We start from the raw sequence: 20,809 nt of genomic DNA on the forward strand, positions 1-20,809 counted from the left end.
TGTCTATGCTAGAGGGTTGAGTTTTGGGTTTATTTCTGGCTTAACTATGCTGGCAAAAGAAAATTACACTTTATGCAAGGGTTATTCCAGTAGAAATTTGCAAAAATTCCAGTAGAAAGCTGAAAACTGAGCAGCCTTCTGTGGAGGCCAACAGTTGCTGCGTTGAAATCTTCAAAGGCTGGGGCTAAATTACCAAACCCTTTTTTCCCCTCCCCAAGATGACTAATGCTTCTTCTGATTTTTTAAAGGAGTAACACAGGGTGCTGGGGACAGTGCAGCTTGAGCACTCCTACCACACTAATGGAAAAAAATTCTTCTTTGCAGCAAAAGATGACATCTACGTTTTTGCTCATTGGTCATCTCATTCTACTGATACCTCTGTTCAATGCTGGTAAGTTAAATAAGTTGTTGAAATTACCATTTTAAAAAAGAAAACCTGCAAGAGACAAGTTGTGTGTATTTAGTAGAAAAGAGTTGTTAAGAACAAATAGTGGATTTGGGGTTTGTTTCTGCTTCAGCATATTGAAGATACGCTGAATGCCTCTTTTTGGATTGAAGTTGCACTGGGGATGGAATGGACAAATTGACATAAATCTTTTTAAATCTAGCCACATGAATTTAGGGTATCGAGGCTTTGATTAGTCTCTCCCTGCTTCCTTTTAAGAAAGTCCAGAGAGATTGGCTTCCTTGACTTAGTTAGCTGTTGAATGCCTTCTTTAAGAGGCATTCTGTAGCTGCTACTATTTGCACCATGCTTTTCATAGATAGTGTCTACATTAACAATCTGGTAATTCTGCAGAAGTACTAACATGCTCAGATACAAGCACATGATGGGTCAGTTGTGAAGCCTGTGTTGCCTGGTGAATCCCATGCATTTTGTTATATTCTGGTTTGCACTGAGGCTATTGGACTTAAGTGTGCTTGTTGCTGACTGCCTTAATCAAGAGAAGTTGTGGCTTAAGCTTTGTAAAATGTGTGGTTTAGATCCTCAGCTAGAAGATGCTAAACAAACAAAAAATGGTAGCCTTGCAATGTTTTAATGGTAGATTGTTACAGAAAGTTTATTTTCTAATTCTGTGTAACTTGGAATGGATATTAATACTTATAAAACATAAAAGTATGCAGATTAAAAGCATTGATAATTTTTCTTTTTTTTTTTTTTTAATAGAAGAATGCATTATTTGTAATTACTTTGTGCTTGTTGGAGAACCTACAGCTGTTAGTTGCCCAATAATTACATTGCCAATGCTTCACTCTGATTACAATCTGACGTGGTATAAAAATGGTAGTGCTACGCCAGTAACCACAGAGAGAGATGCCAGGATCCATCAGCGAGAGGGCTTGCTTTGGTTTATTCCTGCAACACTGGAAGATTCTGGACTTTATGAATGTCATGTAAGGTAAGGAAGGGAGGAGGGAAACAACTGGGTTGCTAAAGCTTACAAATGTGATAATATATTTGTGAAACTGGAGTGTACAGAATTTTTTGGTTTAGGTAGAGAGCTTAGACCAGTTAAAAATACTGTTTTGACCATGCTTTTTGTTTCTGCATGCTGCCTTTTTTCCCCCTTTTTCCCCGCTCATTTAGCATTGCAAAAGTGATTCATAACAGAAGACTGTTTATCTTAAAGCATGATAGTATTAACAATGGTCTGTGTGGGTTGTTTGTTTGTTTTGGATGAAGTGTAAGGTCACAGGGAAAAGTCTTAACTGCTTCAGCTTTTCCTGTGTTCAGGTTGCTGTGTGATACTGACAGGTCAGAAGAACATTTTGGGTTCTTCATTGGACATGGTTAAATGGAAGAAGGATCTGAAGGGACCAAACTCTGCATCTTATGCAGTATCACCACATACAGACTTTCTGGAGAGCTTAGCAACTTTTTCGGAATCCTTTGAGAGATTTACAGATTAAAAGGCAGAAAGCCATTCTTTTTTTTTTTTTTTATTTTAAAACATTACCAAATGTTACTCATCAAAAATGAGAATGCATGTGAAGAGCAAACCAATGTGCTAGACGGCTTTAGAGACGGTGAAAGTAATGTGTCTGCAGTATAGCTCAAAACATCTGAGTGCAAAAAGCAGAAGAAAAAAAGAATAGATTCTCTTGCCATATTTACAGCTCAGATCAGTGCACTGGACTTCACCACTTCAGGTGGTCATATCTTATTTGTAATGGCTGAAATTCGCTGTGTGCTGAACAGGAAATTAATTTTGGGAAGGCGCACAGAAATTGTTCTTTTCCTCATGGTCTTTCCCCAGCACACTGAGAACAGCCAACGAAGGCTTTTTGGGTGACCCAAAATTTGTTTTAGTAGTGTGTAGCTGTGTGTAGTGGTGTGCACACAGTACACCAGTTATGCTGAAGGGGTTTTTGTTGTGAATGTAGTAACAGTGATCAGCAAAAACTTCTAGTGTAGGCACAGGTTGCAGGCCTTTGCACTTTCCTGCTTCAGAGTCGGTAATGAAGCTCAAATTGGAAGTGAGAAGAAAGGTAATAATTTCAAAGCTACCCAGTTAAATAATTTAGTCTTTACTGCTATGTTTCTAGTTACTCTAGCTATGAGATGTGTTCCCTTGGGCATCTCACATCCCTGGCTTGCATAATGTCAGCAGCACAAAAAACTTGCTAAAGTTCAGTTGTGTTAACTGCAGGCTACGTTTTGTGCATCAGTCACTTAAACCTTAATTGCAGAACTTGTCAAGGTGCAGTATGTAGAAGTTGAAGGCAGGAGTATCAAAACATGCAGTTCACTCATCTGGAGACTTCTCCCTTAGCGCAACATTGAGAAATAAAGAGTTGACCAATGAATTAATAGAGAGTATTCCTTTACTACTGGCATAGGCTTCTAGTTTGTAGTGCAATGTCTCCTCTGCAAGAGCTACTGTACTACTGGTTCTTGTGAGCTCTTGGTGTGAAGGGATTTTACATGGATATTGCAGCTGAGGTATATGCTAAGAGTTACTGCCTGTTCTGTCCCTCCAAGGGACACTGAGATCAACCTGTCTTCTCCTGTTCATCTGGCACTGGGGGTGTTCCAGCCCAGATATGTTTTGGGTTGCCCTGCACTACTGTGTGTTGGCAAATGTAGTGCTGAAAATGGCACTGTGGGCTCCGTAGAGCGTCAGGTCTGAGAAATCCTGGCGTCCTCTCTAGTGCTTCTGGAGCAGACCCCACTTCTGCTCACAATACAAAATCAGAGTTTATTCCCATCTCTCAGTCTGGAACAGGGGGTGAGGAGCTGAGGGTGATGTTTAAGAGCTAGAGGGGCTGTAGCAGGGGTGTTAGAGGCAAGGCTGGTGGACTTCCTGGAAACAGGGAACCTTGTTGTTAATGACCTGACTTGTCTGCTGTTCTAATTACAGGCGGCTTAACCACTCTAACCAAAAAACTATAAATTTGACAGTTTTTAAGAACGATAATGGTTTGTGTTTTAATGGAAGAATGAAGTTTGAACAAAAAGTGACCAGCACGAATACTGGAAAGATTATATGCCCTGATCTCGATAACTTTAAAGATGAAGACAATAATCAGCCTGAAGTACACTGGTATAAGGTATTGTGCACATGCATTTCAGATATACAAGATAAGAAATATTCTATTTAAAATGTATTATGAAGTAAATGTGAAAAGCAGCTTTTGGAAGGGAAGGTTTATTTTCTTTACAATTTGTGTAAGGCATCTATCTTGCTACACTATTGGGGAGGTGTACAGAGATATGGGAGGCATATTTTAAAAAAACAATTGTCCATTTTTAGATTGCAGGTTTTTTCAGAGTAAAAAAAAAGTGTTTTGGTTTGTTGATTTGTGAAAATCTAATTTATTCTTTGGTTATTTTAGGTAGATAATAGGTTTAAAAACTTGTATGTTTCCTTAAATACAAATGCTCTTCAGTTTCACAGAATATTAGGCTTGTCCTATCTTTTGATCATGGTGTGGTATTATGCCTCTTGCTCTGATTCTGTCAAAATACTCCGTAGACTGTGAAAGCTTAGAAACATGTATTTTTTTTCCCATGTTCAGGTATTAAACTGGTATTAAAGTAGCTACGTGGGCCTGTATAAGCTTGGTGCTGCACTTATACGTCTTCTTTTGAGATGAACTGATTCTAAACTGGTTATAGGTCAGGAAAGAGAAGGAAGTTTTTCACTGTATTTGCATTGCCACAGAAACAGCAATACGCCCAACAGCATGAGGCACGGCTACAGCAGCTGTCATTCATCTCAGTGAAGTAGGAATGCAGGCATGTATGCTCATAAACTCAGCTACATGTGAATAACCTGAGATAGATAACTGTCAACCTATTAAACAGAGGCAGTGAATTAAAACACTGTTTGAAAACTTAAAGGATTGGCTGCAGTGATTTATTTTAAACAGTGCAAACGCAGAAAGATGTCATCAGGCTTCATGTTAGAGCATAGTGATGCTTGGATAAGAACCTACATTGTGGCTTTCAAAAAAAAATTAGTATTTGGCAAGTATTATAATAATCAGCAGAGTTCAATAACTTATTTAACAATCAGATTAGTAGTTCCCTTAAATCACAGATGCTTTTGATATATTTAGGAGTGTAAGCCTGGATTTCTTGAAGACAAGCGACTTGTTTTGGCAGAGGTTGAAAATGCTATCTGGATTCACAATGTAACTGCACAAGACAGAGGAAACTACACATGCCGTATGGTATACACATATTTGGGAAAACAATATAATGTTTCACGAACCGTGAGGCTAGAGGTTAAAGGTGAGTGCACTGAGGTTATTCTCTTCTCTTTTTGGCTCTACTCTGCAAGCGTAAGCTATTTGGCATCTTACTTTGCAGCTCTGTGAAATCAGAGTTGCAAATCTTCAATTATTTTTTTCCTGAATGTAAAATTAAAATACAATAATGCATGTTTTCTACCCTTGAGCATTGCTTCTGAGGAATATTTGTCATAAAGAAATGAGAAATGCAGGGTTAGGAATGAGAATTAGAAGGAAGCAGCAGTTACTGGGGTGGAGAGGGTTGTTTTTGCTAAAATAAATAACGCACCATTAAATTAAATAAAACAAAAAAAAAAGAAGAGGAATTTTTGCTGAGGCCATCACAGCAAAACATCTGCTTGTGGCCTGGTTGGTGAACTTGCTTACAAAGTTCGCTAGAATCTCAATTGTTGGGAAAAGAGATTTGACTAGCTGTATAAATACTATAAAGTTAATAAATCTTCTTCTGGGAAGGACTGAGTTACTGTTGGCACTTGGTTGTGCTTTTCCGCACACAAGACTCAGAACTGGCTGTCTCGCTCTCCCAGTACTGTCATTTATTGCTGTGATCATTGTGACTGAGTCTTTGTAGGCAGTGTTGATGATGGCCTGACCAGTACCGTGATAGTAGTCCTATCAGAAAAGTTGGCTGGAGGTAGAGTGTCCATCGTCTTAGACAAAATCAAAATTCTGATTTTAGATAGGTGATACAAGAGCAGTGGGTTGTTAGTAGTGAGTCAATACGTTATGCAGAATGATACAATTCAGCTCAGTTTAAGTGCGTGTTTGTTTACTCTTTTACTTAAATAGGTATTCACCTGATCTAGGAGGTTGTTGATACAATCCCTCTTTCTCTTCCTTATCAATCTCTCTGACAAAGTTAATTGCATTTTTTGTTCTTGTTTTTATTTTCTGGTTTTGTGTTACTTTTATATCAACTGCCAGTAAATTTGAGATTTTTTTTAAAAAAGTATTTTTAAGGTAAGCTAAGGCCTTTTATTAATTTGGAAGCTAAAAAAAGTTGGATAGAGTGCAGAAAATCTTATGAGATATAATGTATTATATAAATTTGAAACTGGCTGTAAGTATGGTGCTGCAATAGTACCAAACAATAAAACAAAACCATTGTAGAACTATCAGTTGAAGTTGGTTGTGGAACTCTTTATTTTTCTCTTTGTTTCTGTTAGAAGGACAGAAGAGACCAGAGTTTATTTATCCGAAGAACAATACAATTGAAGTAGAACTTGGTAAGTAGTGACTCCTTAAGAAATCATTAACATTCGGTAAAACAAATAAGCTCCTATTCTTTCTGAAATAACATGCAAACAGTTCCACTGACTTCAGCAAGACTGGGAGATAGGCACATAGATTGAAGATGTCTGGAAGACAGATGATAGAACATGATTCCCGCAAGTAATTTGCGGGGGGACTAACTGTGTGCCTAAGATTGCTGGTCAAGAGACTCCAATGTTGGGTGGGATGCGTTTATTTATTTTTTTTTTTATTATTGCCATCTGTCCTTTGTACCACTTCTCAGTGTCTATGTCTTGCTGTATCCTCAGTGTCTGTGAAAATATAGTTACATATATGTAACATGTTAGAATAGATACCAGTTGACTAGTTCAGTAGTTTTTTCCTCCTGCATGTTTCCTGTCTGCCTTCCCCCTCCACTGCCTGGATTTTATTCCTCATTCTAGGGTGTTAAAGGGTTTCAGATACTGATCTTTTGTGAAACAGTGAGCTGCTAGTTGGTGGATATCCTAGGTATTGTTTATCTTAGCAATTTCTTAAATAAGAGGTTCTGGTTATAAAGAATAACTTCTTCCCAGTGAGGACAGCCAGGCAGTGCAGCAGGCTGTCCAGAGTTGTGCAGTCTCTGTCCTTGAATGTTTCGGAACCTGACTGGATAAAGCTCTGAGCAACCTTGTCTGACCTCAGAGCTAGCTCTGCTTTGAGCAGGAAATTCAACTATAGACCTCCCAAAGTGCCTTCCAACCTCAATTATTCTGTGATTCTATGGAACAAGTGTATGGTATGCAAGTCTTTTCCAAAGCAAACCTATACGTGTTTAGATTGCACCATATACTGGACAGAGTTGTGTTCTACTGATGTAGTCCAGAAGAATGAGTTTTGGAGCTACTTGAACTGTAATTTTTTTTTCATTTTGCACAAAGGAGAACTGTTTCAAGCAAAGTATTTGATTTAAAAGGCATTAACTGATTTTGTAGAAGTGTGATTGGCTGTTTACTAGAATTTCCTAGTACAGGATCTAAGCTGTCTTGTAGTATTTTGAGGAAGGATTATTACCAATTAGATCATTAGAGAAGCTCTGAGGAAAGGTTGCGTTGGGGCTGTGGCACCATATGGGAGCTGAGGGCAGAGCATTGGTGGTTATTCTTATGTACATCACGCTGATGGTAGTCCCACATAACATAGCTACTTTTGCTGCTGCTTTTTCTGACATTGAGCTTGTAAATACTGTGTATATCAGGTGTTCTTTTGTCATGTTGAGGCTTCATGCTTCTTTTCACATCATCTGAAACATTTTGTCTGGCCCAAATTCTATCTGTGAGTATATGGTATTAAACTGAAGTGAACAGCACTAAAATACTGGTGGGTTTTGTGGGTTGGTTGGTTGGTTTTTGTTGCAGTTGCTTTGTTTTTGTTTTTATTTATTTATTTATTTATTATTTTCTTTTTGACCTCAACAGCTTGTGATAGGTACCTCATTCTGAAGTTGCCGGGTTCTGGTGAGGCTTAGTAGATTTTGACCAGAATAGTGAATGAGCTTTAATAGAAATTATGTTCCTCCAAAATCCAGAAGGCTTTATTTTAAACAGTGGGAATATTCATACAAACTGATCTGATACAAACAGTATTACTTCATGGACTTACAGTCCTGCAGTCTTCAGATGGTTGTTTAGTTCTGTTGGAAATACTCTGAAATGGCTCAGCAGCCTCTTCTTTTCTGGTAATTACATCTTCTCTGGCTTCACTACAATTATGTGCCTGAAAAGCTTTATTTGTGTTCTTCCACTAATAAGGAAGTTTGTTCACTAGATCTTAGGTTGAAATAGAGACACTTTCCACAATCTTTTTTTTTTTTTTTTTTTTCCACACAACCCTAATCTTTACATGTGAAAACTTTCCTTTTCCTTTGTAAATGTAACTGTGGAAGAAATGAAGTAATATTATGGTGGGGCTTCCGTGTACTGCATCTTCCACCCATTAAAATATCATGTATATCTCATCCAGTTCATACTGGTAATTAATTATGACTTCCCATTTAATTCAGAAAAATTCTTACCAATGCAGCCTCTAGTCAGGAGGAGTCTGATCTGCATAGGCCTTTAAAAGGCTTTTTAATTTACTGAAGACTTCCTTTAGGATTTTTCTAATCCTTGATAATACTTGCTGCGAAAATGGAGAATTGAGCAATTATTAATCCAGGGGCTACCTGTGACTCAGCCTATTTTAAGATGTGTTATGTGACAACTTGTTTAGACTCCTTATTTTAGAATAGCATTTGGTCCATATTTATTATGGCTTGGACACTGCATAAATTAAAAGTTGCTGATGTATTATTGGGTGCCTTAGACCAACTAAGATGAACAAACCTCGAATGCCTCACAGACAGGAAAGCAGTCGCATGTGAAACTAAAAGAAGACACAAAGTGTATTGTGGCTACTGAACAAACCCACTTTGTGGGTTTGTTGTGACTATTGAACAACTACAAACAATTCCCTACTACAGGGGGACCCTTTAAAGGAAGTTGGTGGAGGTTTTTTGTTGCTCTTTTTTTTTTTAAGTCACTGCCATTCAAAAGTAATATTCTCTCTCTGGTACTTTAATGTGATACTAGGGAAAAAAAAAAGTGCTCCTATTAAATGCCTGGCTGTGGGGCAAAACCTGGAAACACCTGCATGAACCTGGAAACACCTGCATGCTTTTTGAATGAGAAACGGCAGGAGAAAGTTGTGTAGAAATGTAACACTGCATTCTTGAATGTGTGGAAATGGAGGGCATGGAACGCTTGAGCGGTTTTCTTCCTTCTGAAGAGCTGTCACAGTTTGGGCTGGATTGGACACTGAAAGGAACGTCTGATGCTCTCTGACCTCTCTCCCATCAGGGAGAGGAGGAAGAGAGGGAGAGAGACTTACGAGTTTAGAAAAAAAAAACTAAACTAATTTAATGAAAATATTAATAAAATAATAAAAAACAAATAATGAAATATATAAAATATAAACAAAGCCATATCAACCTCCCAGGATGATGATCATGTCACTGGATGGCACTGGGAAAGTCCCAGACTGGACTCAGTGGCAGACAGGAACTGGGTTCTGGATTTGCATTCAGGAACGCATGGGTTGGGATCAAAGGCAGACAAACGGACAAAGTACTCCTCAGATTCCGGGCATTGAGGAAAGAGGGCTGACCCTTTGATCCCTCAGCTTTTATACTGAGCATGAGGCAGATGGGATGGAATACCCTGTGGGTCAGTTTTGGATCACCTGTCCTGTCCGCTCCTCCCTGCAGGTGGGACCCCTCTATGCTTTTCTGCTTCTGACCCTCCAGTGGGGCAAATAACAGTTAGCTGACCATGGTTGTTATAGCAATAATTCCTGCATACTATTCCTTGGCATAAACTATAAACATAGGTCTTAGAAGTGGACTACTGTCTTAAAAACACGCTGTTAATTTCAGAGAGTTCAGTTAGAGGCTTAGCTGCAAAGTAAAATGACTGAACAGAAAATTGGTTCTATTTTACCTCAAACCAGGACAAGAGCTGTGCAATGCACTAAACCACATCTTTAGAAAAAGTCGTTTTGTGCTGAAAGGACATGAAGGGAGAGATTGGGGAGTGTCTGTGATTTCTATATGAACTCTTGTTCAAGTAACTGCTTTCATGTGAGCTGAAGGTTTATTACATACTTTTGATAGAGGCTGTCCCTTGGTGGAACCATCTAGATCTGATGTGGTTTTAGGAAAGGAAACACTCAAATCTTTACATAGGTGAACAGAGAGCCCACCTTCTCCTATCAAATCATAACTTCCATGGGTAAAATACGGAAGGAAAGGAGTTCAAGAAAGCTGCTTACCTTCCTGTAAATGGAGCTTTCTGAGGTACATTGGCAATAAATATATTCTGCAACTTGGCTTGCTTCTTAACACTGAAGTATTCTGTAACATCTGGACTCTTGGTGGCAAAGGAGCTGAGTGATAGGTGAGCTTGGTCGGGAGTATTCAGAAACCATCCCAGTGGACAGTGTTGGCCAAAAGACTGATCTGGGGTAGTGATATGCATGGTCACTAGGAATGGGGTTCAGCTTCAGGATGTAGTTGTCTACACAGGGGTATCTGCATATGAGCTATCATCCTTAATTCATGCTATTATCAACAGGGGCTCAATTCAGTTGCCTACACATAGATGTCTAGTGCCGTTTTGGGTGGTCTCTAGTAGTCCAAGTTTCTTGAAGATCTTGAGTCCTATCTGCCAGCTCCATACAAATGTCTTGGATGCTGAAGAGCATCTCAGATGTCATCATATTGTGTACGTGCAACTGATCTGAGCCCTGGAGATCTTTCAGTGGACTCAGCGGTGTCTGCAGAGCCATTCAGCTGATAAGGTCCATGTGTCTACTTTAACATGAGTGGACTTCAGAAGAGCTGAACTCTGTTACTATCTTAGACATCTAGCTTACATGTAGATGTGAACATTTAGACACCTACATTTAGGGTAGAATTTATATCCGGATCAAAGAAATCCAAGTGTGGATTACAAACGGATGAGTTTTAAGGATTCTGCTTTTCATAAGGTAGGTGGGTTTTTCAATATCTCTCCTTTTCCCAGCTGATCCGCAGTTACTTGATCCTGCTTCTGTAACAGGACCTTCAATTGCCGTATTTCAATGTTTTTTTGTAGGCTCTCATGTAGTTATGGAATGTAATATATCAAGTGGCATATATGGCTTGATTCCATTCTGGCAAGTTAATGATGAGGATGTTGATAGCTTTGATAGCACCTACAGGGAACAGTTCTATGAGTAAGTATCCTTATACGTTGAATTGTAAGTGCATTTGTAGGGGAAGTAATCTGCAATAATTTGCAGTGAATTCATCATAAAGTTGACTACTAGTCAAATGTCAGTAGTCATTGAAACACTGATTAGAAGTCTATGTCAAGTAAATTATATTCTTATTGTTTGGTTTTTAAAAAAATAAATGTTTTATTATAAATACTGATGTACCTGATACAAATATAATTAAACAATTGTATGTAGGTTTTTATAAAGCCATAATTTTATAAGGCTTATTTATGCATTTGTTTTTATGCAATCCTTTTTGTTAATAGATTAAAGCCTGCCCACTGTCATTAATATGGGAAGGATAGATTGTTCCAAAAACAAAAAATCACCCAACTTATTTTTATTTGTCCTTTTCTAAGTACAGACACAGCTGCTAATCCTCAAGAACACAAAGCAGAAGCTCTTATTGCAGGACATTTATTTTTTTTTTAATGTTCAGAAAAATTAAACACAAATTAAGATGATAACACCAGCAATTCTTTCAAGAGAGCGGGACTTCTGTTACCCAGTGACTGGTCTATGCTGTAGCAAACTGTGCATATACTGTTTGCTTTCTCATTATATTAATCACTGCTGTTAAATATAACCCTTAAAATGTAGTGCAAAGAAGAAAGAAAAAAAATATCTCAGCTGATCAGTTCACACTCATGTAGAAGCATTGCCGTCTCCACCACGTGCCATCATCAGTGCAAAATATGGCTAGAGAGTTAGGTTGAAGATTGCTTTTAAGATGATCTTTTTCATTCATCTGTATCTGGCCTCCAGAAGGAGTCTTAGTTCTACTTTGTCCCCAAGTTCCTTTAGGGAGAATTATTACTTTTGTTATAGAACTGTATGCTTGGTTATTTGCCTATAAATATTAGGGCCTCAGCTTATGGTCTCTAAGGTGCAACTAAGTCCATTATTCTTTAGGGCATGAAGTTTCTCAGCTTCACCAGTTAAAACACATGTGCAGCTCTGTGTAGCTATGATTAAAGTTACAATAACTGCAGCTTCTTCTGAAATCAACTTGGTGCTGAAATTAAAAACGTCTTCCTGAAAAGCATTTGATATATTTAACTCAAAGCAATTCTCTGTTAAGATTTTTGGCTTGCTTGGAAGTGATCTCTATTTCTAATCACTACTTTGCCTGATAATTTTCCCATGCCAGAGATGGAATTGTGCAAAATACATCCTGTGCAAGTTCTAATTAGGATTAATAGTTCAAAGCAAGTTATCCAGTATCAGAGAAATTAATCTAATTGCAGTAATAATGTTTTATTTAAAAAAATAGTAGCAATTTCTCCGCAATTTAATTTGTGGAACCTTTGCTAGTAGCAAACCATGCTGTAGGCATGGCCAACATTATGGACTTGAGGCTTACACCTAGGAGGTAACTCTTTCCTCTGCTGGGAGGAAAGTTAAAATTGATGTGAACAAATCTGAACATGTTGCAAAATTATGAGGTTTGTATTGGCATCCCAAAGTTGCTGGCAATTACTTATGCAATAGAAACTGGTTCTTCAGGATGTTCTGCAAAATGAGTTTTCCTCCTTGAGCACATAATGTGACATCACTTTGGTATACAGAGTAGGATGCCAGTTTGTAGGTACCATCCTATTGCGGCCCCTCCCACCGTATACTTGTAAATCTACCTTAGAGCAAGATGGTATTTAGCAGGATAGTATAGTATATCTCCAAGCTTCTTGCGGCAATAGGTATCAGACATGAAGGCATCATTGCTTCTTGTGGCGATAGATACCAGACATAAAGGCAGTATCACCATGTTTGTTGTCATTTGACAGCAGGGACACCCAGCTTTTGTGAATTTTGTTCATCGTTATTTCCCAAGTTGGTTGGTGCCCTTGACTGTGGATAGTGTGGGCTCAGGGAGTCTGTTAGTGTGCTTAATCTCTGCTTCATCATCAGTATAAAGAATCCTGGAAAATTATTTTTCTCATGACACTTTTATGACTAGTTATTACTGGTTTGAATAGTCTTTCATTCACAGAATCATTTAGGTTGGAAGGGACCTCTTGAGATTGTCTAGTCCAACCCCCCTGCTCAACTGGAGTCAGATAGAGCAGGTTGCTCAGGGCTGTGTCCAGTTGGGTTTTGAATATCTCCGCAGGTGGAGACTTCACAGCTTCTCTGGGCAACATGTTCCAGTGTTTGACCGCCCTGACAGTAAACAAGTGTTCAGATGGAATTTCAGATGGGAAGGTGTTTCAATTTGTGCTCATTGCTTCTTGTCCTGTCAGTGGGCACTACTGAAAGGAGCCTGGCTCCCTCTTCTCCACTCCCTCCCTCAGGTATTTACACACATTGATAAGATCTACCCCCTGCCTTCTCTTCTCCAGGCTCAACAGTCCTTGCTCTCTTGTATGACAGATGCTCCACTCCCTTAATCATTTTCACGGCTGTGCACTGGACTTGTTCCAGTAAACCAATATATCTCTTGTACTGGGGAGCCCAGAACCGGCCCCACTGCTCCAGGTATGACCTCATCAGTGCTGAGTAGAGGAGAAGGATCATCTCCCTCAACCTACTGCCAGCTCTCTTAATGCAGTCCAGGGTGCCTGGGGACTGGCTGTTCCTCCTCAGGTGCAGGATTTGCTCTTTGCTTTGGACTTCATGAGGTTCCTGTCAGCCCATTTCTCCAGCCTGTCAAGGTTCCTCTGGATGGCAGCATGACCCTCTGGTGTGTCAGCTGTCACTCCTGAGTTTTCTATCATCTGCAGAATGGCTAGTGGTGCACTCTGCCCCACCCAGCAAAAAAACTCCAATGTGTATGGAAAATACCAAGTCATCTCTGATCATGAAGCTTTTTGTTACAGGGGTGATATTTACTGTGCTTCATTGGTTTCTTAGGTTTATAGAGGTAAAAAATGCATGTTCTTGTATTTGTGGATAGATTAATGTATCCTATATTAAGCACTGATATTTCAGTTTCTCTACAGATGTTTCCTTTTTACCCTTTTTTAATGACAGAGAGAAGATGCCTCATGGACTTGCTGTATCTGGAACAAAATTTAACATTTCAAAAGTGAAAGTAAAGGATTATGCTCATAATTTTTTCTGTCACTTCATATATGGTACTCAACAATTTACAGCCTACATCAAACTGGAACGCCCAGGTAAGAGATCTCATCTTGATAAAATGGTTCTCAGTTAGTTTGATGACGCCCTACTTAGAGCTAAAACTGTGTGATGTACCATTGTGCAAGGTGCATTTGTGGGCAGTCCAGCTCAGTACCTTTCTTTATGATTTTTTTTTTGGTCATATTCTTAGCAAAATTAAAGAAAAAAGCACTTTGAATGAGAGAAGACAAAGCAAATTAAGTGTTTTAGGAAACATTAATGAAAGACTCCAAATTATTTGAAGCAGCTGTGAGACCTCAGTGGAATGCTGTGCTTCATTTTACTCATTTGTACTTAAAGAAGCATGTGGATCAGAGGAGATTGTGTGTCTAGAAGAGCAGAGAAAATGGCCAATTCTCTAAAAGAGCTGGGAGGAAGACATAGCTAAGTGTGGAACAGGCTGTCAAAAGGACACGAATGTACATGCGGACCTGGTTGCACTATCCTTCAGTAACAAGTAATGGGCTCAGATTGCCAGGAGAAAGAAAAAAAAATTGATTTATATAGTAGGGGAAACTCTTAACAGTGATGATGGTGAAGGAATGAAATAGATTGTTTGGAAAGGTTATGGACTTTCCATTAGCGATGCATGTGTTATATTATCACCCCATAGATAGGCTCACGCATGTTAATTGGGAACATCCTGCCAGTTATTGGAGACTGCAGGTCTTGTGCTCAGAGACAAGGATAAGTTTGACCTATTGCTGGCTAGCACGAAATTGTCTTTTTAGTCAATGAACTTAAAGTGAGCTTTAAAAACTCAAATGCAAGGCTGAAGATATGCATTGTTTTTATTTAAAACCAGATACACAGGAAAGCAAATGACCAGATATTCTAAGTGCCCATTTCTTTAACTTAGCTGCAGAAGAGCCTCTGGTCCATTGAGCTTGTTTTGAGCTGACTTTGTCAACTGTGAGCCAATCCTCTGACAAATGCTATTCTCAAACTTACCTTTAACAGGCCACATTGAAAACAAATAATTGACTGAAAATGAGTTTGAGCTCTAGTTTGTTACGTAACTATAAGTTCTTCATAAAGATTGTCAGGGTAGGATTTAACTTCAGAAAACGTTTAATATGCATGAACTAAAAAATGCAGTTTGTAGAGAGTGTTTGTTTTAATGACAACAAATCTATTAAGGACAACAAAGAGTAAGTTCAATGACAAATCTTTGAAGAGGTTAGAGACAATAGAAAGCTGGTTGGTCTGGGGAGAGTTGCATGGTCAGGAAATCACCTCCCTACCTCTGACTTTGTTGCTTGCTGACTGACAAAATTTTGTACAAGAATTCTCACTCTACTGCTGCACTGGCATATATGTCAATATATTGGTGTTTCAGCTGAAGAGTAGCCTCATTTGTAACATTGCTAAGGTACCTTTTCTCTGAAAGATAAAAGTAGGCTTGTCAAATAACAGTATTGGCAGAAAGCATACATGAAGAACTTTCAGACCTATTAATTCATTCTTTTTTTTTTAAACTATTTTAATGACTAAACAATTTTGAACATCTCTTTTGTCTTTCTCTGGTTCTAGTGTATAACTGTGTTTTGTTTGTTTGTTTTCTCCCTTATTCCACTCTACTGCAGCTCAGAATATTCAGGGTTACTTAATTGGAGGAGGAGTTTCTTTGGTATTTTTAGTATTTTTTACTCTCTTTATCTACAAGATCTTCAAAATTGATATTGTGCTTTGGTATCGGGATTCCTGCCATCCTTTTCTGGCTAAAAAAGGTATGTTTGTGTAGCAGTGCTATGTGTTGTAATGAGACTCCACCTTCCCTTGCAAAGCAATGAATTAACCTCACGGAGTGTGATTGATCTTCCTTGGGATTTTTGAAAGAACAACATGTTTTTAGGATGTTTAGAATTAGTTTACATAACAAAAGCATCTAGAGGGAAAAAATCAGTAACTTTCCGGGAATCCAGTACTATCATTCCTTTCCCTGAAGACCCACTTCAGTGGTTTGAATGCTGTTCTGACAGCAGTTGTTCAGATTTCTTTTACTGTTCTTACAGAAAGCAGTAATACAGTGGAATTGCTGGGTGTTTTTTATTTTCCATAGAAAAACCAGGACAAATTTCATTTTCTTTTGTTTTCCATTTGAAAGCACTTAAATTGTTTTACTGTCTGTAAATTCATGGCATTCAAAAAGTATTGATAGCGGTGCTGACTATGACAGTATGCTGAAGTATGGGTCATTTCCAAACATCTGAAGGAGGTACATGGCTAGAGAAACAGAAAATATCTTGTAGAGGTATTGAGGTTCTGTTAGATTTCTTTGAAGTCTTTTAAATTTGGTCTTTTTGAAAAATTTGTTCCAAAAAATCTAATACAACTCAGACCTTGAAATTTGCCAAATACTTTGTTTTTGTTTTCATGTCTAAGTGGTTGCTGTGTTTTGAAAATCTAGGTTACAAAACAGACCTATGAGTTATATGGCAGCTGGAATTTTAAATATTCAGTTCTACTGCTGGAACTGCTATTTTCCAGATAATTCAGTGATAACACTTTTTTATTTAGAGTTCAAAAAAGAATATTCAAACCTACCTAATGTTGCAGGTCTCTTACCTATTCAGATCTGGCATACTGAATTCTATAAAGCCTGATTCTAAAATATTTCAGGCTTAGTATAATTATACATGCTTAGATAATGGCAGGATTAGGACCTAAAACAATGATTCAAGGGGGGGGGGGGAACAGATTATAGAGATTTTTTGTGTTTGTTTCCTTGCTTACTTTTGTATCTTTATAATCCATTTTTATATTACTACTGTTGCTCACTCTTTAGTTTCAGATGGGAAGATCTATGATGCATACGTTCTGTATCCCAAGAACAGAGAGAGCTGCTTGTATTCATCAGATATTTTTGCTCTGAAGATACTGCCAGAGGTCTTAGAAAGACAGTGTGGATATAACCTCTTCATATTTGGGAGAGATGATTTACCAGGAGAAGGTAAGCTATCTAAAGACAAATTATACTCAAGTTTTCTCATTAGGAGCTGCCAATAGAACTCAGAAACAGGCAGTCAATCAGATGTGTTTCTAAATATCTCCCACCATCGAATGAGCTATGATTTTCTTACTCTGTCTGATGGAGAATGAGGAAAAAGAGCACTGGGTGCTCCCATGAAGTCTGTTTATCTCAGTCTTTCCCTTGACATTATTTAGCTCTTCTAGGTTTTTTCAGTGTCTGGCTAGCCTAGACATCTGGAGATGGAAGGATGGTGAGGGGAAGAGGAGTTGAAATTGTGGTTGTGAATGATGACTAATGGCAGGAAACATGGAAAAGTAGGTCTCATGAGTGGTATGAAAAAAGCCCATTGCTTTGAGGTGCCATTTGGCAGGATGACCTTTACTGTTTCATTTTTGTTTGCTCTGAGAATTGCTGTCAAACCAGCAGGATGCAATAAAGGATACAAGGGACGCTTAGACAGCGCAGGTGGAAAAGAATACAAAGCAACACTAAGTTATCAGGAACGATCAGCTGTGTCAAAGACTGCTTGTGCCTAATGAATGTTCTTAGAAAGCATTGCCTTCCTTCTAAGGCTTTACAATTCTTGGGGAGGTTTCCTCTGCGTGCAAATGCACATCAAATTTAAATTTTTAGCATTTGACACTGAAAATTGCAAAGTCTGTCCCACTGACTGCTTATGCGAGATGAAACAATGAAAGTCTTCTGAATCCTTCCTGGTCTTACGACTTTGTCCTGAGACTGAATAAATTTGCAGAGTAGGCCTTAAACAGAAGTTTTTGTTTTTAAAAAAAAATTGGATGCAAACAAACCTACATGAGGTGGCTCGTGGATCACTTTCTTACATCTGAAGGCTTTTGGTAGTGGTTTGAGAAGGAAGGGTTCCCTGAGAAGTAGAATCTAAAATGCTGCTTTATTTTTCCAGCTTGAAAAAATGCAATAGTTCGTTCTCAGGGTTAAGCCGGATGTTTTTTTGTGTGGTATTTACTATATTTTGCTGGTTTAGAATTAATTGTGTGGAATGCCGTTGAACGGAGTTGCTTTCTCTTCCACTTATACGTAACAAAAAACAGTTAAGCATATCAGAACAAGCTTTTTAAGGAAAAAGGTCATAGTTTTATTTAGGTCTATGGTTTTGGAACTTTTTTTTTTTGCTATTGCACCTATGATGGTAATAAAATGGCATTAGCTAGATAAGTGGTAGATAGTTGGTAGCTCTTCTCTGTTTGTGCAAAGCAAGAATATAGACATGCAGTCTGATGGGGTCTGATTGTGTTGTATTGGCCAAATCTCTCCTTGTTGGCTAACCCAATGTAAATGCTTGCATGCTTTTATCCTGTCCCTGTTGATGAGGTAACGTGTGTTGGCTAAAAGATCAAACAGGGAATGACCCAGCTACAATGTGTTGGTAACAAAAAATAGAAACATACAGCCGTAATTTTGCACAACCTTTTTCTCTACAGCTCTGATCAGCATTGCTGATGAAAAAATTCGTCAAAGTAGAAGAGTGATAATTGTTTTAGTACCAGAACCCTCCTGTTACAGTATTCTAGAAGATGCATCTGAAAAGCATCTAGCCATGTATAATGCTCTTATTGAAGATGGCATTAAAGTAATTCTCATTGAACTTGAAAAAATACAAGATTATGCAACCATGCCAGAATCCGTCAAATATATTAAGCAAAAGCACGGGGCTATCCGATGGAAAGGGGACTTCTCGGAAAGGTATCATTCAGCAAGTACTAGATTCTGGAAGAAAGTGCGCTACCACATGCCATCCAGAAAAAATGGATCTTCATCACAATTGCATTTGTTACCAAAAGACTTTAATTCTCCCTAAATAACAAAAGAAAAATGACTAATTCTGTTCACAGAGTTGGTGATGTGTTGATTGAAGGTCACATGTATCTGTTTTGTGCGGACCCAAATTTTCTGGATTGAAGGTACTACAACTTCATCTACAGATGTGAATCTTCTGGCCAGATCAACAGAACACCTTGAAATATCTTCAGTAGCACAGCGATGACATGGAAACCACATTAGAAGTACATGAAGCCTTTTCCAAGGATTGAACTGTGATTTGGTGGAATGCTTTTGGTACTAAAATTGGAAGGAGGAAAAAAACTATCAAAAAACCCCAGAAAACTTGTTTTTTGCAATTAAAGGTTGAATATGAAGGGGAACTATGTTGATTATAATTGTGATATCGTGTCATGGGCATGGTTGATGCCAGTAAATGTTTGTTTCCATTTTTTTAATGAAATGACACAAAATTTTTCTTTGTTACAAGTTCGTTATTTGCCTTGTTCAGTTTGTTGAAAGATAAATCGCCCTGTGTTATTGCATCAGTGTGTTATCATCCAAGAGAAAAGGTAAGAGACAATCCCAGCCACCCAAAAGTGCTGTTGAACCTGACAAGGCATAAATACTCTTCCCTGATCTTTTTTACATTTTAAAGAATTGTACTATTTTTAGTCACTTGTCCTATGCAGATATTGTAAAAATACCATTGTAATGCTGTACTGAGTCAAAAAATTAATTTCCAGAGGATTTTTTTTTGTCCATTTAAGTGGCTTAATATATTTGTTCTTACTTTACCCAAGTGGACAATTAGCTAATGACACAGACTCTTTCATGGGGAGTACAGGATGATTGGCTTCATCCACCTTACCATAAAGACCAGATCAAGGGGCTTCAGGGCACCCACTTCTTGTGGGTTGCTGTTGCTGAAGGAGACCAGGTCTTCCCTCCTGTTCCCAGCCAGCGTGCTGGCTCTAGTGTTTGTCAGCTCCAAAAGCTGAAGCTGGCTCAACAGACTAATGTGCCAGAAATCATTAATTTCCTTGGGATAGTTTTCCCCCACATTACTGAGTTTATCTGGTTCCCAGAGGGTTCAGAGTGCACTGGGAGAAGAAAAGGGGTGGAGGGACCATGCTTTTTGGCTCCAGATGTGTTCAGAAAATAGAGCTAAAATAGCATTGTTGCCCAGTACACCTTAAAATGAGAGAGAGAGAGATGCCCTGTGTTACCCCCTGCAGCTGCTTGCTTTTCACCTTTCCCTCTGCCCTGATGATGTAAGGAATCTCAGGTGACTGTGTGCTGAATTTGGCTGGGGTTGGATGAATTGAGGTTGGAGTCACAGCTAAACAGCTGTTTCAGAAAGGAAGTTGTTAAAACTTACTGTGCATGTTGAATCCTTTCTCTTTGTCTTTTTTTTTTATTAATTTTTTAACAATATTATGTATGCCACAGTTGTTAACTCTGAAGTGATGTTTGACTTGTGTGTAGGCAGTGATGTAGTTTGTAATGATCAATTCTTTTTTTTTCAGGGGAGGGAATTGATTTGATTGATTGTTTAAAAAAATATCAAATCTGTTTAATGCCATGTTTATAGCTATGAATTTCATAGGAGCAGGAGATGTGAGAGCCAAATTGCCTGTGCTTTTCAGTCTGTCCTTGAAAGTTACATTTTTAAGTTATGAGATGTAGTTGCGTATGGAAGCTTCAGGATTTGACTGTTACTGCCTTTAACTGCTGCTTGCAACTCTGAATTCCTCCTGTGCGTGTCCTATCAGCTTCTCTCTTGCAGCACGTTTTACTCTCCTCCCATTCAAACTCCAGCCTATCTTTTCCCATGCAGCTCCCGTATCTTGGAACAAGCAACCTACTGTTGTGTGAAACTCTATCACTTTCCAAGCTGTCATTGGAGGCTGTTGCTAATACAGTGGTAGGCAGAAATTTTCCCTTTGAGTTGGTCCTTTGGTATCTCCACTTGTTCATCTGAAAAAAACTCATGTTCTGCATCCTTCAGAATTCATCTACTGGTTTTGACACTGCAGTGTTGGCTTTTTCTTCTTTCATGGCTCAAGCATTTATCTTCTTACGCCTCCATCC

At 38.5% G+C, this 20,809-nt stretch overlaps 1 protein-coding gene across 1 annotated transcript; it reads left to right on the plus strand.

Annotated features, from left to right (window-relative positions):
- Window positions 1-264: 264 nt before the first annotated feature.
- On the plus strand, window positions 265-19,651 carry LOC309684698 (interleukin-1 receptor type 1-like). Its single transcript, XM_082498233.1, has 10 exons — window positions 265-391; window positions 1,169-1,400; window positions 3,363-3,552; window positions 4,564-4,738; window positions 5,925-5,984; window positions 10,662-10,782; window positions 13,795-13,940; window positions 15,531-15,674; window positions 16,733-16,897; window positions 18,379-19,651. Exons 1-10 carry the CDS (start codon window positions 301-303, stop codon window positions 18,753-18,755), a joined length of 1,701 nt encoding a protein of 566 aa, XP_082354359.1. The 5' UTR covers window positions 265-300; the 3' UTR covers window positions 18,756-19,651.
- The last annotated feature ends 1,158 nt before the right edge of the window (window positions 19,652-20,809 follow it).

Source organism: Vanellus vanellus (genome assembly GCF_965231255.1).
Source record: "Vanellus vanellus genome assembly, chromosome: 1".
In the NCBI taxonomy this organism is placed as follows: Eukaryota; Metazoa; Chordata; class Aves; order Charadriiformes; family Charadriidae; genus Vanellus; species Vanellus vanellus.